The 19643-nt window shown below is 39.9% G+C and overlaps 1 protein-coding gene across 3 annotated transcripts in view; it reads left to right on the top strand.

Moving 5' to 3' along the window:
• UBE2U (ubiquitin conjugating enzyme E2 U) overlaps nt 1–19643 on the top strand; it is a 79223-nt gene that overhangs the window by 56227 nt on the left and 3353 nt on the right. For 2 of the 3 annotated variants that reach the window (XM_031968979.1, XM_031968978.1), the window contains one exon: nt 13838–13941. In XM_031968979.1, the coding sequence (XP_031824839.1) occupies nt 13838–13941 (104 nt within the window). Of the gene's footprint in view, nt 1–13837; nt 13942–15311; nt 15620–19643 lie in introns of all 3 variants that reach the window. The other variant, XR_004234239.1, reaches the window with a different exon arrangement.

The following is a 19643-nucleotide window of genomic DNA, read 5'->3' as shown; positions in this document are numbered from 1 at the left end:
TTGAGGAACTTACTGTTCTGTTTACCTGGGTTTGTCACTAATCCCCTTAGTCAGTGAAAGCCCCTAGTTTGCTGTGCTTCCAGCCATTCAGCTAATTCCCCTCTTCCCCGAGCCTCCTGACTTGACCTGTGCTTAGCCAGTAGTTTTTGGAAACCCCTATAAAAAAGCAACTTGGAGACTTCCACCCTTTGCATCTTCTCTCTGATAGGAAAGGTCAATAGGGAAAGGCTGAATAAGATGGAGTTTAGGAAAGGACTGGGGAAAATGAAAGTGACAGTTTCTCTGAAACCCAGGAAGACTCGTGTGAACTTTGAAAGACTTAAAAACTCTGATTGCTGCAGTGACCAGCTCCAGTTCCACAAGTGTCATGATGAAACATCCCACCCACTTCCTGACAGAGAGGGAGACTCATTGCACAGAGTGAAGAATTATTTTTAGACATGGCCAAGGCAGGAATTTGTTTTGCTTGTCTGTGCATGTTTGTAATGGATTTTGCTTTTCTTCTTTCAGTTGGGGTGGGGGAAAGAATCAGGAGGGAGAAGAGGTAGACTTTAGACTTTTGCTTATTGAAAAAAATTGCTATATTTGGGGTGAGATACCCTATGACCTTTGGAACCTTCTTCCTTGCCCCTTTTCTGACATTTTGCCATTATCTTGCACAATGAGAAAGTAGCTGTGGAATATTAAAGGCCATTTTGGCCCCCAAATTCCTAGTCTACTGACTAATTTCCTGATGATGAGGTTTTCCATGAGTTCCTAAGCTTGTCCTTGGACAGCCAATGTAATCTCTTACTGGGTCCATGGGAAATTATAGGAGACAAAATAGATGTTATTAAATATATAAAAATAAAGGTTCTTTATACAACACAAAACAAAGCATCAAAAATGAAAGAAAAAAGATTAGAAAATACATTGGAAAACTTTAAAGCTTTTTATTACAAAACATATGCATGGGTAATTTTTCAACATTGACCCTTGCAAAGCTTTCTGTTCCAAATTTTCCCCTCCCCTAGATGGCAGATAGTCTGACACATGTTAAATATGTTAAAATATATGTTAAATCCTATATGTATATATACACACATATTTATAATAATCTTGCTGCACAAGAAAAATCAGATCAAGAAGGAAAAAAAATCTGAGAAAGAAAACAAAATGCAAGCAAACGTCAAGAAAAAGTGAAAATGCTATGTTGTGTACACACTCGGTTCCCCCAGTCCTCTCTCTGGGTGTAGATGGCTCTCTTCATCACTGAACAATTGGAACTGGTTTGACAATGGAAGAATAATATTCCATAACATTCATATACCATAATTTATTCAGCTATTTCCCAATTGATGAGCATCCACTCAGTTTCCTGCCATTACAAAAAGGGCTGCCACAATCGTTTTTGACATGTGGGTCCCTTTCTCTCCTTTATGATCTCTTTATGCTATCTATATGTAGAGAAAAAACTGATTCTGTCTGACCACAGACTTAAGACATTTTTAAAACTTCTTTTTTTTCTTGAGGATTTTTTTTTGGGGGGGGATCTATTGTTTGCAGCATAACTTTTACAGAAATGTGGTGCATAATTTCACATGTCTTCTTATATATATTTGTTATTATTTATATTGAAGTTTTTATTTTCAAAACATATGTATGGATAATTTTTCAACATTGACTCTTGCCAAAGCTTGTGTTCCAAATTTCCCCATTTCCTCCCATCCCCTCCCCTAGATGGCAAGTAATTCAATATATTAAACATCACATGTGTCTTCTTAAAGGAGGGTGGATGTAGGGAGAAAGGGAGAGAATCTGGAAGTCAAAGTTTTAAAAACAAATGTACACACACACAGACACACAAACCCTCCCACAAGTGTACAAAATGTTTTACACATAACCAGTGAAAATAAGAAAATTAAAACAACTCCCCCAAAAGGCAAAGGCTCCTATTCAATCTTTTTTTTTTCCCAAGTATAAGGATTGTTTCCTCTATTTAGCACAGTACCTGAGTAAGAGCTCAGTAAATGCTTCCTGATTGATTGACATTTCTGTAGCCATCAAAGGAGAACAAAGAATCATTTTCACGGACACTGTGTCATTGGAACCAGGGTCCTCCTTTGGAGATCATGTCCAGCTTCTCCCTTCTCCCTCTGTTGGTTGGATCCCATTGTTTGCATGTCCTCTCTCCATTGGAATGAAAGCTCCTTGAGGAGGACTTGGGTTTTTATTAATATTTTATTTTTTTCCCGGGGACATGGAAAAAACGTTTTCAATCTTTTTTGAGTTTTTTATTTTGCGTTCCAAATTCTCTCCCTCCCTTCCTCTCCTTCCCACCCACCCTCACTGAGAAGAGTCTTGTCTTTTTTTATACACGACACACATTCATGTATGTACATACATGTACAGTCATACAAACATATGTCCATATTGCAGAGACTTGGTTTTGATGGCCCTTAATGTGGAGCCTTAACGGCCCAGCTCCCCTGGAGCTCTCCATTTGGGAAAGGACAAAGGAGCCGCCTTTCCTTTCAGAATGACTCCAGCCAGCCCGGCAGGTGATATAACCCTTCTCCTGAAGATGTGGATTCACTGACGTCACAGGTGCCTCATGGGAGTATATAAGGAGCTGGTGAGCCATTGAGGCTCGCTCATTCTTGCTGGGAACTCTCCTGGTGGTGGCAGCAGCAGCAGCAGCAGCGATTTGGAGATGAAGCCCAGACAGTCTCACTTGAAGATGTCTCTGCGTGGCCCCCGCAAGGGCCCTGAAAAAGGGGACGGCGAAAATAGCGTCCAGAACCAGGGAGAGGGCCGTGGCCGTGGCCGTGGCCGTGATCGTGGCCGTGGCCAGGAGAGACAGACAACAACGGCTGGGACAGTCCGGGAATCTGAGCAGTCAGAGCTCAGGCGATCCCCTTCCTGGTCCGAGTCCGAGTCCGGATCCCAGTCGGCGTCGGAATCAGAGGGAAAAAATGAAGACGGGGAGAAAGAGGAGAACGGAAAGGAGCAGAAGGAAAATGAGGAAGAAGAGGAGGAGGAGGAAGAAGAAGAGATAGAGGAAGAGTGGCCCAGGAAGAAGCTCAGACACCACGGCTTCATTTTAGATGAGACTGAGGAGGAGAATGAGGAAGAGGAGGAGGAGGAGGAGGGGGAGGAAGAAGAAGATGAGGAAGAGTGGCCCAGGAAGAAGCCCAGACACCACGGCTTCATTTTAGATGAGACTGAGGAGGACGATGAGGAAGAGGAGGAGGAGGAGGGGGAGGAAGAAGAAGATGAGGAAGAGTGGCCTAGGAAGAAGCCCAGACACTACAGCTTCATTTTAGATGAGGCTGAGGAGGGGAATGACGAAGAGGAGGAGGAGGAGGGGGAGGAAGAAGAAGAGGAGGAAGCAGAAGAAGAGGAGGAGCGGCCCAGGAAGAAGCCCAGACACCACGGCTTCATTTTAGATGAGACTGAGGAGGGGAATGACGAAGAGGAGGAGGAGGAGGGGGAGGAAGAAGAAGAAGATGAGGAAGAGTGGCCTAGGAAGAAGCCCAGACACTACAGCTTCATTTTAGATGAGGCTGAGGAGGGGAATGACGAAGAGGAGGAGGAGGAGGAGGAAGAAGAAGAGGAGGAAGCAGAAGAAGAGGAGCGGCCCAGGAAGAAGCCCAGACACCAAGGCTTCATTTTAGATGAGGCTGGGGAGGGGAGTGACGAAGAAGAGGAGGAGGAGAAAGAAGAAGAGGAGGAGGAGCGGCCCAGGAAGAAGCCCAGACACCACGGCTTCATTTTAGATGAGACTGAGGAGGACGATGAGGAAGACGAGGAGGAGGAAGCCCAGGGGGAGGTCGCGGAGGACGGTGTGGACAGAGCGGGGCTCCCCACTCCGGCAACCATGAAGCCAACCCGCAGGAGGAGGGCTCCGGGGCGCGGCGCCTCCAGAACGCCTGGAGGGATCAGCGGGAGGAGGAGCTGCCCCCGTATTTCCTGCAGAAATACGCCGCCCCGTCATCCCGGGTGGCCGGGCGCTGGGCGCGCTACACGGTAGCCCCCGGACCACATCGGCCAGCAGAGGCTGCTCCCCGGAATCCGGGACCCCAGGCTGTGGATGGTCAAGTGCAAGTTGGGGCAGCAAAAGACCACGGGAGCTGGGTGCGCGTCAGGGCGGGCCTCTACAAGGGCGACCTCGGGCAGGTGACCCGCTCCGAGCCCAGCAATGCCACGATCTACCTCAAGATGATCCCTCGCCTCGTCCCGGCCCGCGGGGCCCCAACACCAGGCTTCTGCAAGAGGAAGCGGCCGCCCCAGAAGCTCCTGGACGCTCAGAAGATCCGATCCCTGGGAGGAAAGCTGGGCAGGGATGGAGACTTCCTCCTCTTCCGGGGGGGGGGGCGCAAGTCCCAAGGGTTCCCTCTTCAAGACCTTCCCTCCCTCCCCCGTCGGTCCTGTTCACCTAGGCCGTCAGGCCCGAGCTCTCCGAGCTGCAGCACTTCGAGGAGCTCCTCGAAGCTCTGCAGGAGCTCGAGCTGCGCGTGGATGATGACGGGGCCGCGGAGCGCAGCTTCAGGGCCGGAGACAAGGAGCGCGTGAGCGCGGGCGAGCTCATCCACCTGCAGGGCCGGGTGCTGGGCGTGCAAGGCCCCCACGTCACCGTGATGCCCGAGCACGAGCTGCTCCGGGAGCCGCTGCAGTTGCCCGCCCGGGAGCTGCGCAAGCACTTCGAGGTGGGGGAGCACGTCCAGGTGCTGGCGGGCCGCTACCTGGGCACCACCGGCTTCGTCCTCGGAGTCGAGCCCAGCTTTGTCCTGCTCCTGTCCGACCTCGGCCGGGAGGAGATCAAGGTGCTCCCCGGGGACCTGCGCCTGTGCCCGGACACGGCGGCCCCGGAGGACGCGTGGGGCCGGCACCGCTGGGGAGAGATGGTGCAGCTGAGCCCCGGCACTGTGGGCGTCGTCGTGGGCCTGGACGCCGACGTTCTGCGGGTGCTGGACATGCAGGACCGGGTGGTCACGGTGCGCCGCCAAGCCGTCACCGCCAGGAAGGACAACCACCTGGCCATGGCCCTGGACGGCCAGCAGAACGGCGTCCGCGTCCGGGACTCGGTCAGGGTGGTGGAGGGCCCTCGATCGGGGCTCGAGGCTACGGTCGTCTACCTCTTCCGGGGAATCGCCTTCCTCCGCTCCAGGATGCTCACGGAGCACGGGGGCTTGTTCGCCTGCAAGTGCCGCCACCTCCTGCTGGCCGGCGCCGCCCAGTCCGGCCGGGGCCGCGATCTCTCGGCAGGGGGCCTGACTGCGGGCCCGAGCCCTCACCCCGCCAGTCCCCGACACCCTGGCCCGGCAGGGGCGGGGCTCGGGGCGTTTGAGAGTGCGGCCGCCGGGGGACGGGGCCGGGGTTCTCGAGGCCCTGGTGACCGCCACCCGCACAAGGGCCTCCTGGGCCAGTCGGTGCGCATCTGCCAGGGGCCCTACAAGGGCTACATCGGGCGCGTGAAGGACGTGACTGAAGACTTGGCCCGCGTGGAGCTGCATTCGACCTGTCAGACCATTTCCGTGCACCCGCAGAGACTCGCCCCCGTGGGCGCCGCGCGCCCGGCACTCCGTCCTGCCGACTCGGCCCCTTCCCCAGCTCTAGCTCCCAGACGCCCACCTACGGCTCCTTCACCCTCACGTTCTCGGGCGCCTCACGTACTCCAATCCACGTGGGTGGAGCTTGGGACCCCAGCAGCGGGGACACCCCCTCCCACCTATAGACTGAGCATAGTGCCTGGCGCCACAAGCCCTCCCCTCCCCTGGACTCCCAGAATCCTTTCCCCATTCGATTTCTCCCCCCTCGCCCCCAATCTGGGTAGAGGTCGTTTAGGCAAAATTAAATGGTTAGATCAGTTCACAGTTCTGACTGTGTATAAGTGTCCCAAATGGCCTCCACCATTTGGCCTTTTCCTATCAGTTTAGCCACTTGGCTAGGAGTGAGGTACTTTCAAGCTGTTTTAACTTGAGTATCTCTACTCCAAGTTGAAAGCTTTCTTATTTCACTACATAGAGCTTTGATTGCTCCTTTTAAAAATTCCCTGTTGATAGGATTTGACAATTTCTTACTTGAAAAATGACTTCTATTCTTGTAAATGTGATGCAGTTCTCTCTATATTTGAGACATGAGGCCTTTATTGGAGAAACTGTCAATAAAATTCCCCCTAAGTTTCTGTTTTCCTTCTAATCTTGGCTACATTGGTTTTCTTGATGGGAAAAGGTTTTAATTTAATGTAATTAAAAATACGTTTGGTAGAATTCACGTGTAAATCCATCTGGTCCTGGGCATTTTTTCTTAGGGAGTTGATTAATAATTTGTTCTATTTCTTTTTCTACAATGGGACTATTTAATTTATTTCCTCTTCTGTTAATCTGGGCAATCTACATTTTTGTAAGTATTTCTCCATTTCTCTTAGGTTATCAAATTTATTGACATAAAGTTGAGCAAAGTAACTCCTAGTTATTGCTCTAATTTTCTCTTCATTGATGGAAAGTTTGATTTTTGAGACTAAAAATTTGATTTTCCTCTTTCCTTTTTCTAACCAAATTAACTAAAGGTTGGTCTATTTTGTTGGTTTTTTCATAAAACCAACTTTTAGTTTTATTTATTCAAAATAAAAGAAGAGATTAATAAAATTGAAAGTTTTTTTTTACTTTCAATTTTATTAATCTCTTCTTTTATTTTAACAATTTTAAGTTTGGTATTTGATTGGGGTTTTTAAAACAATGTACTTTTTCTAGCTTTTTAGTTGCAAGCCCAATTCATTGATCTTCTTCTTCTCTCTCTCTCTCTCTCTCTCTCTCTCTCTCTCTCTCTCTCTCTCTCTCTCTCTCTCTCTTTCTCTGCAAGTAAGCATTTAGAGATATAAAATTTTCTCTTATTACCACTTCGGCTGTATTCCACAAATTTTGGAATCTCATTATCTCAATATTGTCATTCTCTTGGGTGAAATTATTAATTGTTTCTGTGATTTGCTATTTCACCCATTCATTCTTTTTTCCCCAGAAAATTGGGGTTAAGTGACTTGCCAAAGGTCACACAGCAAGGAAGTATTAAGAGTCTGAGGACAGATTTGAACTCAGGTCCTCCTGACTTCAGGGCTGGTGCTCTATCCACTCCACCACCTAGCTGCCCCTTCACTCATTCATTTTTTAGGATGAGATTATTTAGTTTCCAATTACTTTTTGGTCTATTTCCCCTGGATTTTTATTGAAGGTAATTTTTATTGCATCATGATCTGAAAAAAACAAGTGTTTATTATTTCTGCTTCTCTGCATTTAATTTTGAGGCCTTTATGTCCTAATATATAGTAAATTTTTGTATAGGTTCCATGAAGTGCTGAGAAAAAAGCTTACTCCTTTCAGTCTTGATTCAGTTTTCTCCAAAGATCTATCATACCTAACTGTTGGAATCCTTACAAAATGTTAACTCATTAGACTTGATAGAGACAATAATTATCTAATTTAGCCTGGTTCAGTATGATTGATCTGATCCTACCAGGAGATGTTATGGGCCAGAACTTGAAACAAGGTACTAAGTGGAATTGAGGAGACAATGTTTAAATCTAGTTTAGAATTGATTTAATCCTACAACAAATAATGGTTTCCCTGTGATATAATGATTGGTGTGTACTCAGTGTACAGCATACAAGCAAGAAGCTCTCAGGCCAGAGAGCACTCTGGGAGATACAGAAGCCCACAAGCCCATAGTTGGAGGTGGAGTCAGATTCATTCCATCTTCCACCTTTGTGCTGGCTGGAGGCTGAAGAAAGCAGAGGCAAAGGACAAGCTGCAAGCTCTTTGAACCAAGCACAGAGACAGGCCTCTAAGAAAGCTAGCCCAAGAAAGAGATAAGAAATAAACGTTTGGATTTTATCAGTTGGCAGTATTTGAAGTGATTATTACTTTGAACTGAAACCAAGGCTGCCTCCAGGAAACCTCCCCAAGAAAGCTACTCCCAGAGAACCATTTTAAAAAAGAGAACACCATACCTAACATTTTTAGTAGTTTATTTACTTCTTTAACTTCTTATTTATTTTGTGGTTTGATTTATCTGGTTCTGAGAGTGCGAGGTTGAGATCTCCCACTATTATAGTTTTGCTATCTATTTCTTGTTGCAGCTCTCTTAACTTCTCCTTTAGGAATTTCCACGCTATACCACTTGGTGTATGTATGTTTAGTACTGATATTGCTTCATTATCTACGGTACCCTTTAACACAATATATTTTCCTTCCTTATCTTTTTTAATTAGATCAATTTTTGTTTTTGCTTGATCTGAGATCAGAATGGCTATCCTTGCTTTTTTTTTACTTAGCCTGAAGCATAATAGATTCTCCTCCAGCCTTTTACCTCTAATCTGTAGGTATCACTCTGCTTGTAAACTATATATTTGTAGGATTCTGGCTTTTAATCCAGTCTGCTATTCATTTCCACTTTATGAGAGAGTTCACTCCATTCATTTTTATGGGTAAAACTACTAATTCTGTATTTCCTGCCATCTTATCAACCCCAAATTATACTTCCTCTTTCCTTTTTCCCTTTCCCTCCTCCCCAGTATTTTATTTATGAGCACCACTTGCCTCAAGCAGCCCTCCCCCTTATTTATACCTTTCCCCTACTATATCTGTTTCCTCTTCTATCAGATTACCTCTTCCTTTTTTGCCTTTCCCTTCCACTTTTCTTTAAGGTGAGAGAAGTTTCTCTGTGATACTAAATATGTCTAATATTTTCTCTTTGAACCAAATCTGATGAGAGTAAGATTCACACAATGTTCATCCCTCTCCCTGCTTTCCCTCAATTGTAACAGGTTTTCTTTGCCTCTTCTTGAAATGTAATTTCCCTCATTTTATCTCTACTTTCTCCTTTTTCTGGTATAATCCCCTTTCCACCTCTATTTTCTTTTATATATTATAACAATAAAATCAAATTATACCTGCACTCTCTATGTATACCTATAACAGAAATACAGTTCTCAAGAATTCTTTTTGTGCTTCTATATTTGGAGGTCAAATTTTTTTTAGCTCTGGTCTTTTCATCAGAAATAAATGGAATTCACCTATTTCATTGAATGTCCATCTTCTTCCCTGAAAGAAAATGCTCAGTTTAGTAGGGGTAGTTTATTAGGGGTAGTTTATTCTTGACTATGTTCCAAGTTCCTTTGCCTTTTGGAATATCAGATTCCAGGCCCTTCTATCCTTTAAGGTGGAAGTTGCTAGGTCCGGAGGAATCCTTATTGTGGCTCTTCAGTATTTGAATTTTTTTTTCTGGTTGCTTGTAATATTTTTTCTTTGGTCCAAAGTTCTGAAATTTAGCCATGATATTCCTTGGAGTTTTAATTTTGAGGTCTCTTTCAGTAGGTGTTTGGTGAATTCTTTCAATGGCTATTTTACTTTCAGATTCTATGATATCAGGGCAGTTCTCTTTGATGATTTCTCAAAAAAATAGAGTCTAGGCTCATTTTTTCACTATGGTTTTCAGGGAGTCTAATAATCCTCAGATTATCTCTCCTAGATCTATTTTCCAGGTCAGTTGTTTTCCTAAGTAGGTATTTTACATTTTTTCTAATTTTTTTTCATTTTTTTGATTTTGCTTCTCTAATATCTCATTGAGTCATTCATTTCCATTTGTTAAGTTCTGATTTTTAGTGAATAATTTTCTTCATTTACTTTTTTTTACTTCTTTATTTCTCCAGTTGAATTTTTTAATGAGTTGTTTTGTCCTAGGGCTTTTTTTTTTTTTTTTTACCATTTCATAAATTCTGTTTTTTAGCGAGTTATTTTCTTTTTCCATTTCACAAATTGTGTTTTTCTGGGAGTTGTTTTCTTTTTTCATTTTGTCAAATCTATCTTTTAATGAATTTTATGCTGTTTCCATTTCACTAAGTCTATTTTGTAGTGAATTTTCTAAAGATAATTTGTGTTGCCTTTTTCAAACCCCCTTGCAATGTTTTCATTTCCTTTCCCCATTTTTCTTCTAGCTCTCTTTTAAGATCCTTTTTAATCTCTTCTAGGAGAATATTGTGTGATGGGGACCAATTTATATCACCTTTTGAGATGATCTGCTTTTAGTGACCTCAGGGTTTAAAATCTGTTCTTCTCTTCCACCATAAAAAGTATCTGTGATGAGAGTTCGTTTTGCTTTTTTATTCATTTTTTTTAAAGTTGAGATCTGTTTTTAGGACAAAGGTGGGGGGCAGGGGTTATCCAAACTTCCTCTATAAGAGGCAGCAGCTGTGCTGGGTCAGTGTTTACTGATTTCAGGTGCTGGGTGGGTGTGGCTACGCCCCATGAGATTCTGGGTTTCGGAGTTCACTCTACTTTTTGCATTTGTGTTGGAAGTTTTATAACTTCTCTGCTGATCTACTGGCTTGCAGCCAGGGAAGAGTAGCCCACACTCCCCATAGATTCTCCATCCGTGGAACTCCACCACCCTGGGTCTGCATTGCCTGTGTTCAGGGCCTGTGTTGGACCTGCTTGCGCTTGGCCATCTCCTTCCATACCATTGTGAAATGGATCTTTCCTGGTGATCTTCGAAATTATCTTTTGTTGGTGATTTATTACACTCCCAATATGCATGGATTCTGCCAATCCAGAGCTAATTCAGAGGCTGGATTTGGTAATTAGTGTGAGAGTTGTGGGAGAAGGTCAGAAAGAAATATGTGTCCTCTTCTTCCATCTTGTCTCCATCCCTCCTGATTGACTGTTCTGTATTGTTAAAGGAACATACTCAATGAAAATTTCCTATGGGGATCACACAGTAATTCAGTCCCCTCCTCCCCCCTCAAAAAAAGAAAAGGATTGTCAAAAGACAAGAATAGACCTCTCAAAAGAAGAAACCCAAGATATCATCTAAAAGTATTTAATATAATATACTATAGAAATAAATAAATATAATATCCTATATATTATTTAATATAATAAAAACAGTACAATAATAATTACAATAACAAATAAATAATGAAATTAAAAAATGAAAAATTTAAATAATAAATTAAATAATAAAAATACAAATGAAAACTTAAAGCTATCACCTTGCACGCATTAAACTGGAAAAAATAATAGAAGAATATAAAATTAAATGCTGGAAAGGCAGTAAAGACATAAGTAATTACATTGCTAGTAAAGCTGAAAATTCCTATATTAAAAAAAACAATATGAGGATTATAGATACATATTAGGACAGGTAGGTTATACACTGCCCAGAATCAGAAAGTCTTGAGTTCAAATCTGTCCTCAAACACTTATTGGGCAAGTCACTTAACCCTGATTGCCTCAGTTTTTTTATATGTGAAATGAACTGGAAAAGAAAATAGCAAATCATTCTAGTGGCTCTGCCACAAAAACCCTAAATGGGATCATGAAGACTTGGATGTAACTAAAAAATGATTGAATTGAATTGAACATGACATTATAAGAGCTACAAAACTTGATTTCTATATGACCTCATTATTAGAGTATAAGGATCATTCAAAATATTAGCATTGAGAAAATCTGTCAAAAATTCACAATAGAACCGGGTATATATTATTCCATAATTGGTGACCGGCTAAATGAACCATGCAGAGCAACATAATAAACCATTGTTTCAATGCAAGAATTAAAACATACAAAGAACATGGAAAGTTTGTGAAGTGGCACACACAGAAGAAAATAAAATAACCATGAGATACCCAATGGATGTAATAATTTAAATGATATGGTACTGATAGCAACTCATCTCAGGAAGTATAAAGAAGAAAAGGGCTTCAGAAAAGGACATGGACACAAGTGAGATTTTTCATTACTTGTTTGCCAAAATGAATATTCCCTTTACAAAACAAACAAATAGAATGATTGTTTCATATACAAAGGGTTTTTAAAATTTTCTGTTTGCATATGTTTGTTAGTGAGCCCATATGAATTATTATTACCTATTGATATAGTTCTATGCTTGTAGAATACTCAAGGGGAAAAACTGTCCTTTAGTACTAAAAGAAAATTTGGAGAAGAGCATAGATTGGTTCTGCTGAGCCCTAGGACAAAGAACCAAGAGCAGATGGTTGATATTGGAGAGGTAGACTTAGACTTAATAGAAGAAACGATTTTCTAACAGTAAGCAAGCTCCTACAGTGAGATGTGCTGCTTGGAAAGGAAGAGTAGACTTGGATTCCCATTCAGTGGAGATTTTCATACAAGGAATGAAAAACGAGTTTCTAGTTATGGCAGAATGGGAATTGGCAAGGAAAGGAGATATGTTCAGGTACTGACTGAACTGAGAGGCAGCGTGATGTAGTAGAGAACTGGCCTTGGAGCTAAGGTCTGAGTTCAAGTTATGTACTGACATATACTGGCTCTTGTATTGTAGGCAACTCTTGGGGCTGTAAGTTCCAGAAAATGTGCCAGCCTTCATTTGTTGAGGGAGTTTTCTCGCACCTGGAAGGAAAACAATATTGTACTTAAAAGTCTGGTCCCTCTCCTCATTGGTTGAACTAGCTGACCTCTATGGATTCTAGTATGACCTCACATCTCTTGTTCTTGCTAACTTTATGGATAATCCCCTTGGTTTGTTTCCCAGTGATTATGCCATTGGAAACCACATGAAAGTAAGCAATGGAAATAACTGGATTTAACACTTGCGTTAGCTCAATCATAGTAGTGATAAAAACCTTCAAAACTTTGTGTTCCAGGTCACTTTGTATTTTTAAAAATACGGAACATTTTTTCAAAAAGATATATGAGCTAGTTGGTCAAAGGATATGAAACAGCAGTTTTTAAAGGAAGAAATCCAAAGTATCAATAACCATATGAAAAAAAAAATCCCACATCACTAATATTTAGAGAAATGCAAAGTAAAGCAATTTTCTCCTACTTGATATCTATCATTGTCAAAGTCAATTAAAGACAAGGGAAAATGGAATGTCAGAAGGGCTATAGGGAAAAAGGCACATGCACACCAGCGATAGAACTGAAGATGAGTTATTTTAGGAAAGTTTGGAACTAAACCCCCAGAGTATTAAACTATTCAACTGTTTTTCATATCTTGCCTATGTTTGCATATCTTGCCACTGGATCTAGATGGCTCTGGATGGGTAAGTGAGGCAGGTGACCTTGCACAGCCCTCTCTCACCTAAACCCAATTCACTTGTATGTCATAGGGTCACCTCCCTGATGTCGGGGTCCTCTTCACGAACGAAGGACAAACAACAACTCTTAACCCAATGTGCTATTATTATGCCTATAACAAAAGGTCAACATTTGTAAATGTAAAAAGATATTTATAGTAGCTTTTTATAGTAACCAAAAATGAAACGTAAGAGCTAATTCACACCAATTGGTGATTGGCTAAATAAATTAAGCTTTATCAATGTCATGGAATATTACTGTCCTATGATGAAAGAGATGGTGTCAGAAAAACTTGGAAAGATTTTTATGAATGGATGCAGAGGTAAGTGAGAGAACCAGCAAAACAAATTGTTAATAATAATATTATAAAAATGAAACTTTGAGAGACTTGAGAACTCTGATCAATTCAATAACCACCATGATAACCAAAGAAGCAATGATAAACTATGTCCTACTACTACCCATCTTTTGATTGAGAAGTGATGATCTTAGGGTAATGAAAGATGTTTTTGTTACTTTTTTCTTGGACATGACCAATGCAGGAATTTGTTTTGAGTATATATTTGTTACTTATATATATAGTATATTTGATTGTATGTTTCTTTTTTTAAATCCTGGCAATGAGGGGGAGGAGGAAAAGGAAGATTTTTCAATTAAGAAAAAATATAGTTTAATTTAAAATTGTCAAATGGACAAAAACTGATGTGATTTAAAAGTTGGATGACTTATTTTTCTCTTTCTAGATTCCATTCTGTCATGGCTAGAATTGCTCGGGAAAATAGGTTACCCTCAAAATTAGATAGAAGCTTTATACAATCCATCAAGAATGCACAGTACAACGCATCAGGTAAATTGAGTTCAATCTAACTTTTTATATATGGAGTTTATGAAATTAGTATGTCCAAACACAAAACGAAAGGTGACAGATTATTTGTCCTCCTCTGGATCCTAACCAGCTTGTCAATGTTCTTCCCCAAAAGCCATACCAAAAAGTGTTCCAAGAACACAACATTATAGATACTGTTTGACCATGGTAGAATACGGCGATAATAAGATCTTGACAATCTGTCTACTGTGTTTCTCTTGCCAAAACTTAAAATGGTGTCGGGGTTTTTTGGCTTCTGCATCATACTCGTGTGCTTTTATTGAACCTAATAAAACCTTAGTTTACTTACGTCTTCCTCTCACTGTTGCCATACCTTTCTTATCTTAACTAGGGAAATTGATTTCCTTTTAGAAACCTCAAATGTGAAGCTTTAAAATTACTTCTAAAATCATGTCTTGCTAAATCCAACACATCATTAAACTAACTCTTGGGTTCCTTGACTTTTTATTCCCATGTGATAGTAATCTTTTTTAATTGTGTGTCATCTGTAAAGATGATCTTCATTAAAGATATTGATGAAATATTGAAGAGTCCAGGACCAAGGACAAATCCTTGAGCTGTTCCAGCAGAGATATCTTTACAAGTTAGCATTAACCTATTAACAATAGCTCTTTGGGTTTAATCATTTACATGGTTATGAATTCACATAGCCATAATACTGGGATAGCCATAAAATACCACCTGTGATTTTATTGCCCTTAGCAATTCATTAGTGCCTTCGCGAATGACCCTAAATAGGTTGTAGTCATTTGATTTAACAAGGATGGGAGGTGTTTTGTTGAGTTCTGGATTCATTCTGTAAAAAGATAGATTTTTCTATTACCATAGAAAATCAGCAAACAGTTGTCTCACTCCTCTTTGATGGGGAGGCGCCAATCATACAACTCTTTGTTTTCTATGATTTCCTATAACTCTTGGGAAAGTCAAAGGTGACTTCCAGATCACCAAAATGCAGAATGTCCAAGTTGGAAAGGACTTCAGAGTTCATCTAGTGTAGTCCATTTCTCACCAAGAATCATCTTTTGGCAAGTATTAAGTAACATTATACTTGAAGGTATTCATTGACTTTCAAAGACCTTCACTAGGTGTTCTGTTCTATTTTTGACTCCAAATCCAGGGTCCTTTCCCTCTGTACCATGTTAGGAAGAGTTTCTTATGAGCAAACTTAAATTTGCCTTTTTGTAATAACTCCATAGATCTAAGAGAAAGTGATCTCAAATTTTATCTTGTTTAACTTTCCCATATAAGTTTACAGATGAGGCACCTGAGACCCAAGGTGATTAAGTTTAACCCTTTTAACCTATCTGAAGGTATCTCTCTTGCTTCTCCAGCATTGACTACAAGAGGAACTAGGGATCAAGAAAAGAAAGGCCCTTAGACCAGTAGGTCCAAGGTGAACTTGCTGCTCACGAAGCTTTGAAATGTTTCACAAGAACTACCATGGTCCAAGTGGCCGAGAAAGAGATTGCCATGACTCCATTTCCTAAAGCTACTGCTGCCATCTGCTGGTGTCTACAAAACATAGCATTTTAATCATCCAGGGAAAAGGATAGAACAGGATTAGATGCAGCCTTTAGTTCCTGGGCAGAGCTCCCACTCAGAGCCCCCTCTCAGATGCTCCCAGTTTCTCATGAAACATGTGAGGAATTTATATAAATATATGTTTTAGATATTATATATATAATATATATATACATGTATATATAATATATATGTATATGCATATACTGTCTATATTACATGTATATGATTATCTATATTGTGTATAATGTATATTATGATATATTATGCAATATATATTTATATATAATATATATTTTATATTACATATTATATTTATGAATATATAATATATAAATATCATATAAAAATAAATATAAATAAAAATAAATATTTTATATATTATATCATGTATATTATAATTTATCAAGGATACTCTTGAAAAGTTGAATTAACAATTCATTTTTAGAGATCCAAATGATACTTTAATTCTCCAGGACAGCTTACTTTAAATCAATCCTGTGCTGAATAATTTTGGAAATCAAATAACTGAAGATGTGGCTATAGAAAAAAATAGGGCTGATTTGGGGCTGGATATGCATATAATAATGGACTATAATATTATCTATATATCATCTATCATATTATTATATAATAGAATATTGTGTATCTGTTAGCTGTTATTATTTTCTGGATCTCAGCATTTGGCAAGGTATTTCATAGGTTTGTTTGGGTGTGTGTGTGTGTGTGTGTGTGTGTGTATGTGTGTGTGAGTGTGTGCGTGTACAGTAAATGCTAAATATATTGTAAATGCAGGATTCACCCACAAGGAGTCAGAAATTGTTTGTTGCTTGATTAAGATAGTTTAGACTCAAAGAGTAGGTATTAAAGAATTGATGTTGATTTGCACTATAGTGGAGTGCATTATAGATCTGTACTTGTCTCTGTGCTAATCAGCTTTTTATTTTAAAATTTTTATCAATTGTGGAAATAAGTACAGAAGAATTGCACATGTTTAACATATATTGGATTACTTGCCATCTAGAGAAGGGGTGGGAGGAAGGGAGGGAAAAATTTGGAATGCAAGGGTGAATACTGAAAATTATCTATGTATATATTTTGAAAATATAAAGCATTAATCATTATAATAATAAAAGAAAAAAATTAAAATTTTAAAATTTTTAAAAAATTATCAATGACTTGAATAAAGGCATAGATCAGTCAGTGAATAAGCCTTTATGAAGCATCTACTATGCACCAGGCAGTGTGTTAAGCTCTGGGATATAAAAAAAGGCAAAAGATAGTCCCTGCCATTGAGGAGCTCACAATTCTAAAGCCACGTTTAGCATGCTTATCCAATTTTCAGATGACACAAAGCTATAAGATGTAGCTAAGACATTGCATGACACTGTCAGAATCCAAAAAGGTCTTGTCTGGTTAGTACATTGGGCCAATTTGACAGGTTGAAATTAAATAGATATTAATGTATTTTGAATAGCAGTCACATATAAAAGTTTTAGACTTTATGCATTTGGAGGATGGAGTGAAGAAGTAAATGATAAGGAAAATAAGGAGGAAAAAGGAATGATTTCAAATATTTCAGGAAAAAGAGAACCAAACGCCTTGAACATAAACAAGTAAAGCAACAAGAAAAGCAATAACATAAGGAATTATGGCCTGAAAATCTTAACAGATGAGTTCAGGCATCTACAAATGAATACCACAAAATGGAGGAAAATGATCCAACAATTGATGAGACAGAGGACTCTGTGGATTTTAAGATATGAAATCACAACACACTGTCTCTGTGTGATTTAAAAGATAAATGTGAATTATGAAAGTAGAAAGCATGTTCTGGTCGGAAAAAAAAATAGAGCAGAATAGGAAAAAAAAATGAATCTGCAATCACCAGGGAAACAAAAGAGAGAACAATTGTTCATACAAATGCCCAGAAGTGAAAGACAGTTTAAAAGAGGAGGAAAAAAAATACAAAACAAAATATTAAAAGAAAATATGCTCATTATACAAGCAAAACAAACTGAACTCAAAAACAGGATGTGTAGAGGCAACCTAAGGATCATAGATCTCTCATAAAGATATAACAGGACAAAACAAAACAAACATAACACCATAAAGAAAGAGAGATAAGAACTGCCCAGAATTTCTAAACATAGAAAATACAATTCTAATTGAAAAACTTCATATCTCTCCAGAAAAATCCCAAGGCTGCAAATTCCAAAACACATAGTAATTTAAAATTCTATTTAGAAACAAGTTCTTCAAGCCATTAGAGAGAACTTCAAATATAAAGGAAAGGAATCCAAGACTATTTTGCACCCAATGACAAAAGGAAGAGGTAATGGAAAAACATATTCCGAAGACCAATGGAACTGAAGATGCTCATAGGCTAGGATGAAATATCCTATAAATCTGAGTTTAACAATGAGGAAAAAGATGGACATTCTATAATAAAGAAGGGTTTGGATTATTTTTAACATGAACCGGGGAGATTATTTGTTTTTCAAACACCCCAAATAAAACAAATACAAGAGGAATGAATAAATGTGATAATCAAAGAGAATAACAGAGTGACAACAGAAAGACCAGCAAGAAATTTCTTTCCAAATGTACATGAGGAGAGAGAGGTAAAAGCAGAAATTTGGTAAAGATAACAGTGTAAGAGATAGACAGAGGGAGCATAATGGACAGAGCCTGGTGCCACTCTGAAGGTGAATTAAGGTTATAAGATAGATGATATATAAGATCTCTTTCATCCATGAGATTTTGTGATTCTCCATTAGCATCATGTTATGGAAACTAAAGCTCCCAGGTACAAAGGGCTCAGTTGATCTTGGACTGGAAGAGACTTTGGAGGCCATCCCACCCAACTCCTCATTTTGCACATGAGGACACAGTTCTAAAAAGTGCAGTTGTACAAAGCTGGTATTCAAATTCATGTTCTGATTTTCTAATTTGGCTACTTTTCCTGCTGAAAGGTAGAATAAGAATGGATAAAAAACATGCACATCTCTGGCCTCAGACACTTACTAGCTGTGCAGCCCTAGGCAAGTCAGTCAACCCCAATTGCCTGTAAAAAAAAGAAAAAAAAAAACATCACAGTTGATTACAGTGATTCCACAGAGAAGCTTACCTGATAGAAATAGCATATCAGGAAATCAGAGCCACCTAAAAATTGCTTTAATCAGCATATACTTGCTTACTTGCCTAGTGAAAAAAAATGACTACCCAAAGCAATGACGATTTAAAGCATTGATTCTTTTGCAAAAATCTAAGGAGTAAATATCATAGAAGATGACCCAAAATGTGTCATAAAACAGAAAAAAAAAAACAGTGGATGGGAAAACCAGCTTATAGGGAGTTTGATAAGAGCCCTATTTACATATCAGACTGGAGAGAAGACAACAAACAGACAAAAGGGACAAATACATGCACAGATTTTTTAAAAAGTGAACTCTTTGTCACTGAGGACAGAGGAGTGCTCCCACCTGGATTCCAACATCACAGTCATGGATAGTTGCTAGTGGAGATGTGTTTATGATGGCGGCAGACAGCACTCAGTAGAAGAGAGATTGCTGGACCTAGAATTAGGAAGAACTGAATTGAAATCCCGACATTTACTGGCTGTGGGTCTTATGAAGAGCTGGCTCAACTTGACATGGAATACGTGTGTTGTGAAAGAAATACCACATACCTCACACAACACCACCAACTTAAGGAGGATCTTAGCAACTTAACACAAACTTATGAGGATGATTCAAACTTCACAAGGTTGGGTAAAAGCTTGAAAATACATTAAGCACCAAGGTCACATGATTGTGAAACCGCAAAGCTTGAATCTCAGCCATCCTCAGTTTACTAAGGACGTTCTCGTTCATTCACTCTCCCAAAAAATTCAATGTGCAACTAAGTAAAAGAGCAATTCAGGTGAAGATGATGAAGAGTCATGAGTTTCATAAATGACCATTATTCTCCATTGTAACCTCACTTTCACCTTCTCTTTCTTGCCCTACTTCCACTAGCTCCACACTCAGCTTCTTTGCTTTTTTGGGTAAGTACTATGAACTGAATATTGCTTTAAAAAAAAAGATTGCCTTTTAAAAATATTGTGTATTTGAAAAAATATTAAACAAGTATTCCTTTCC

The sequence above is a fragment of the Sarcophilus harrisii genome, chromosome 4 (assembly GCF_902635505.1).
Source record: "Sarcophilus harrisii chromosome 4, mSarHar1.11, whole genome shotgun sequence".
NCBI lineage: Eukaryota > Metazoa > Chordata > Mammalia > Dasyuromorphia > Dasyuridae > Sarcophilus > Sarcophilus harrisii.
Note: the sequence above shows the minus strand (reverse complement) of the source record. Positions and strands in the feature narration are given on the sequence as shown.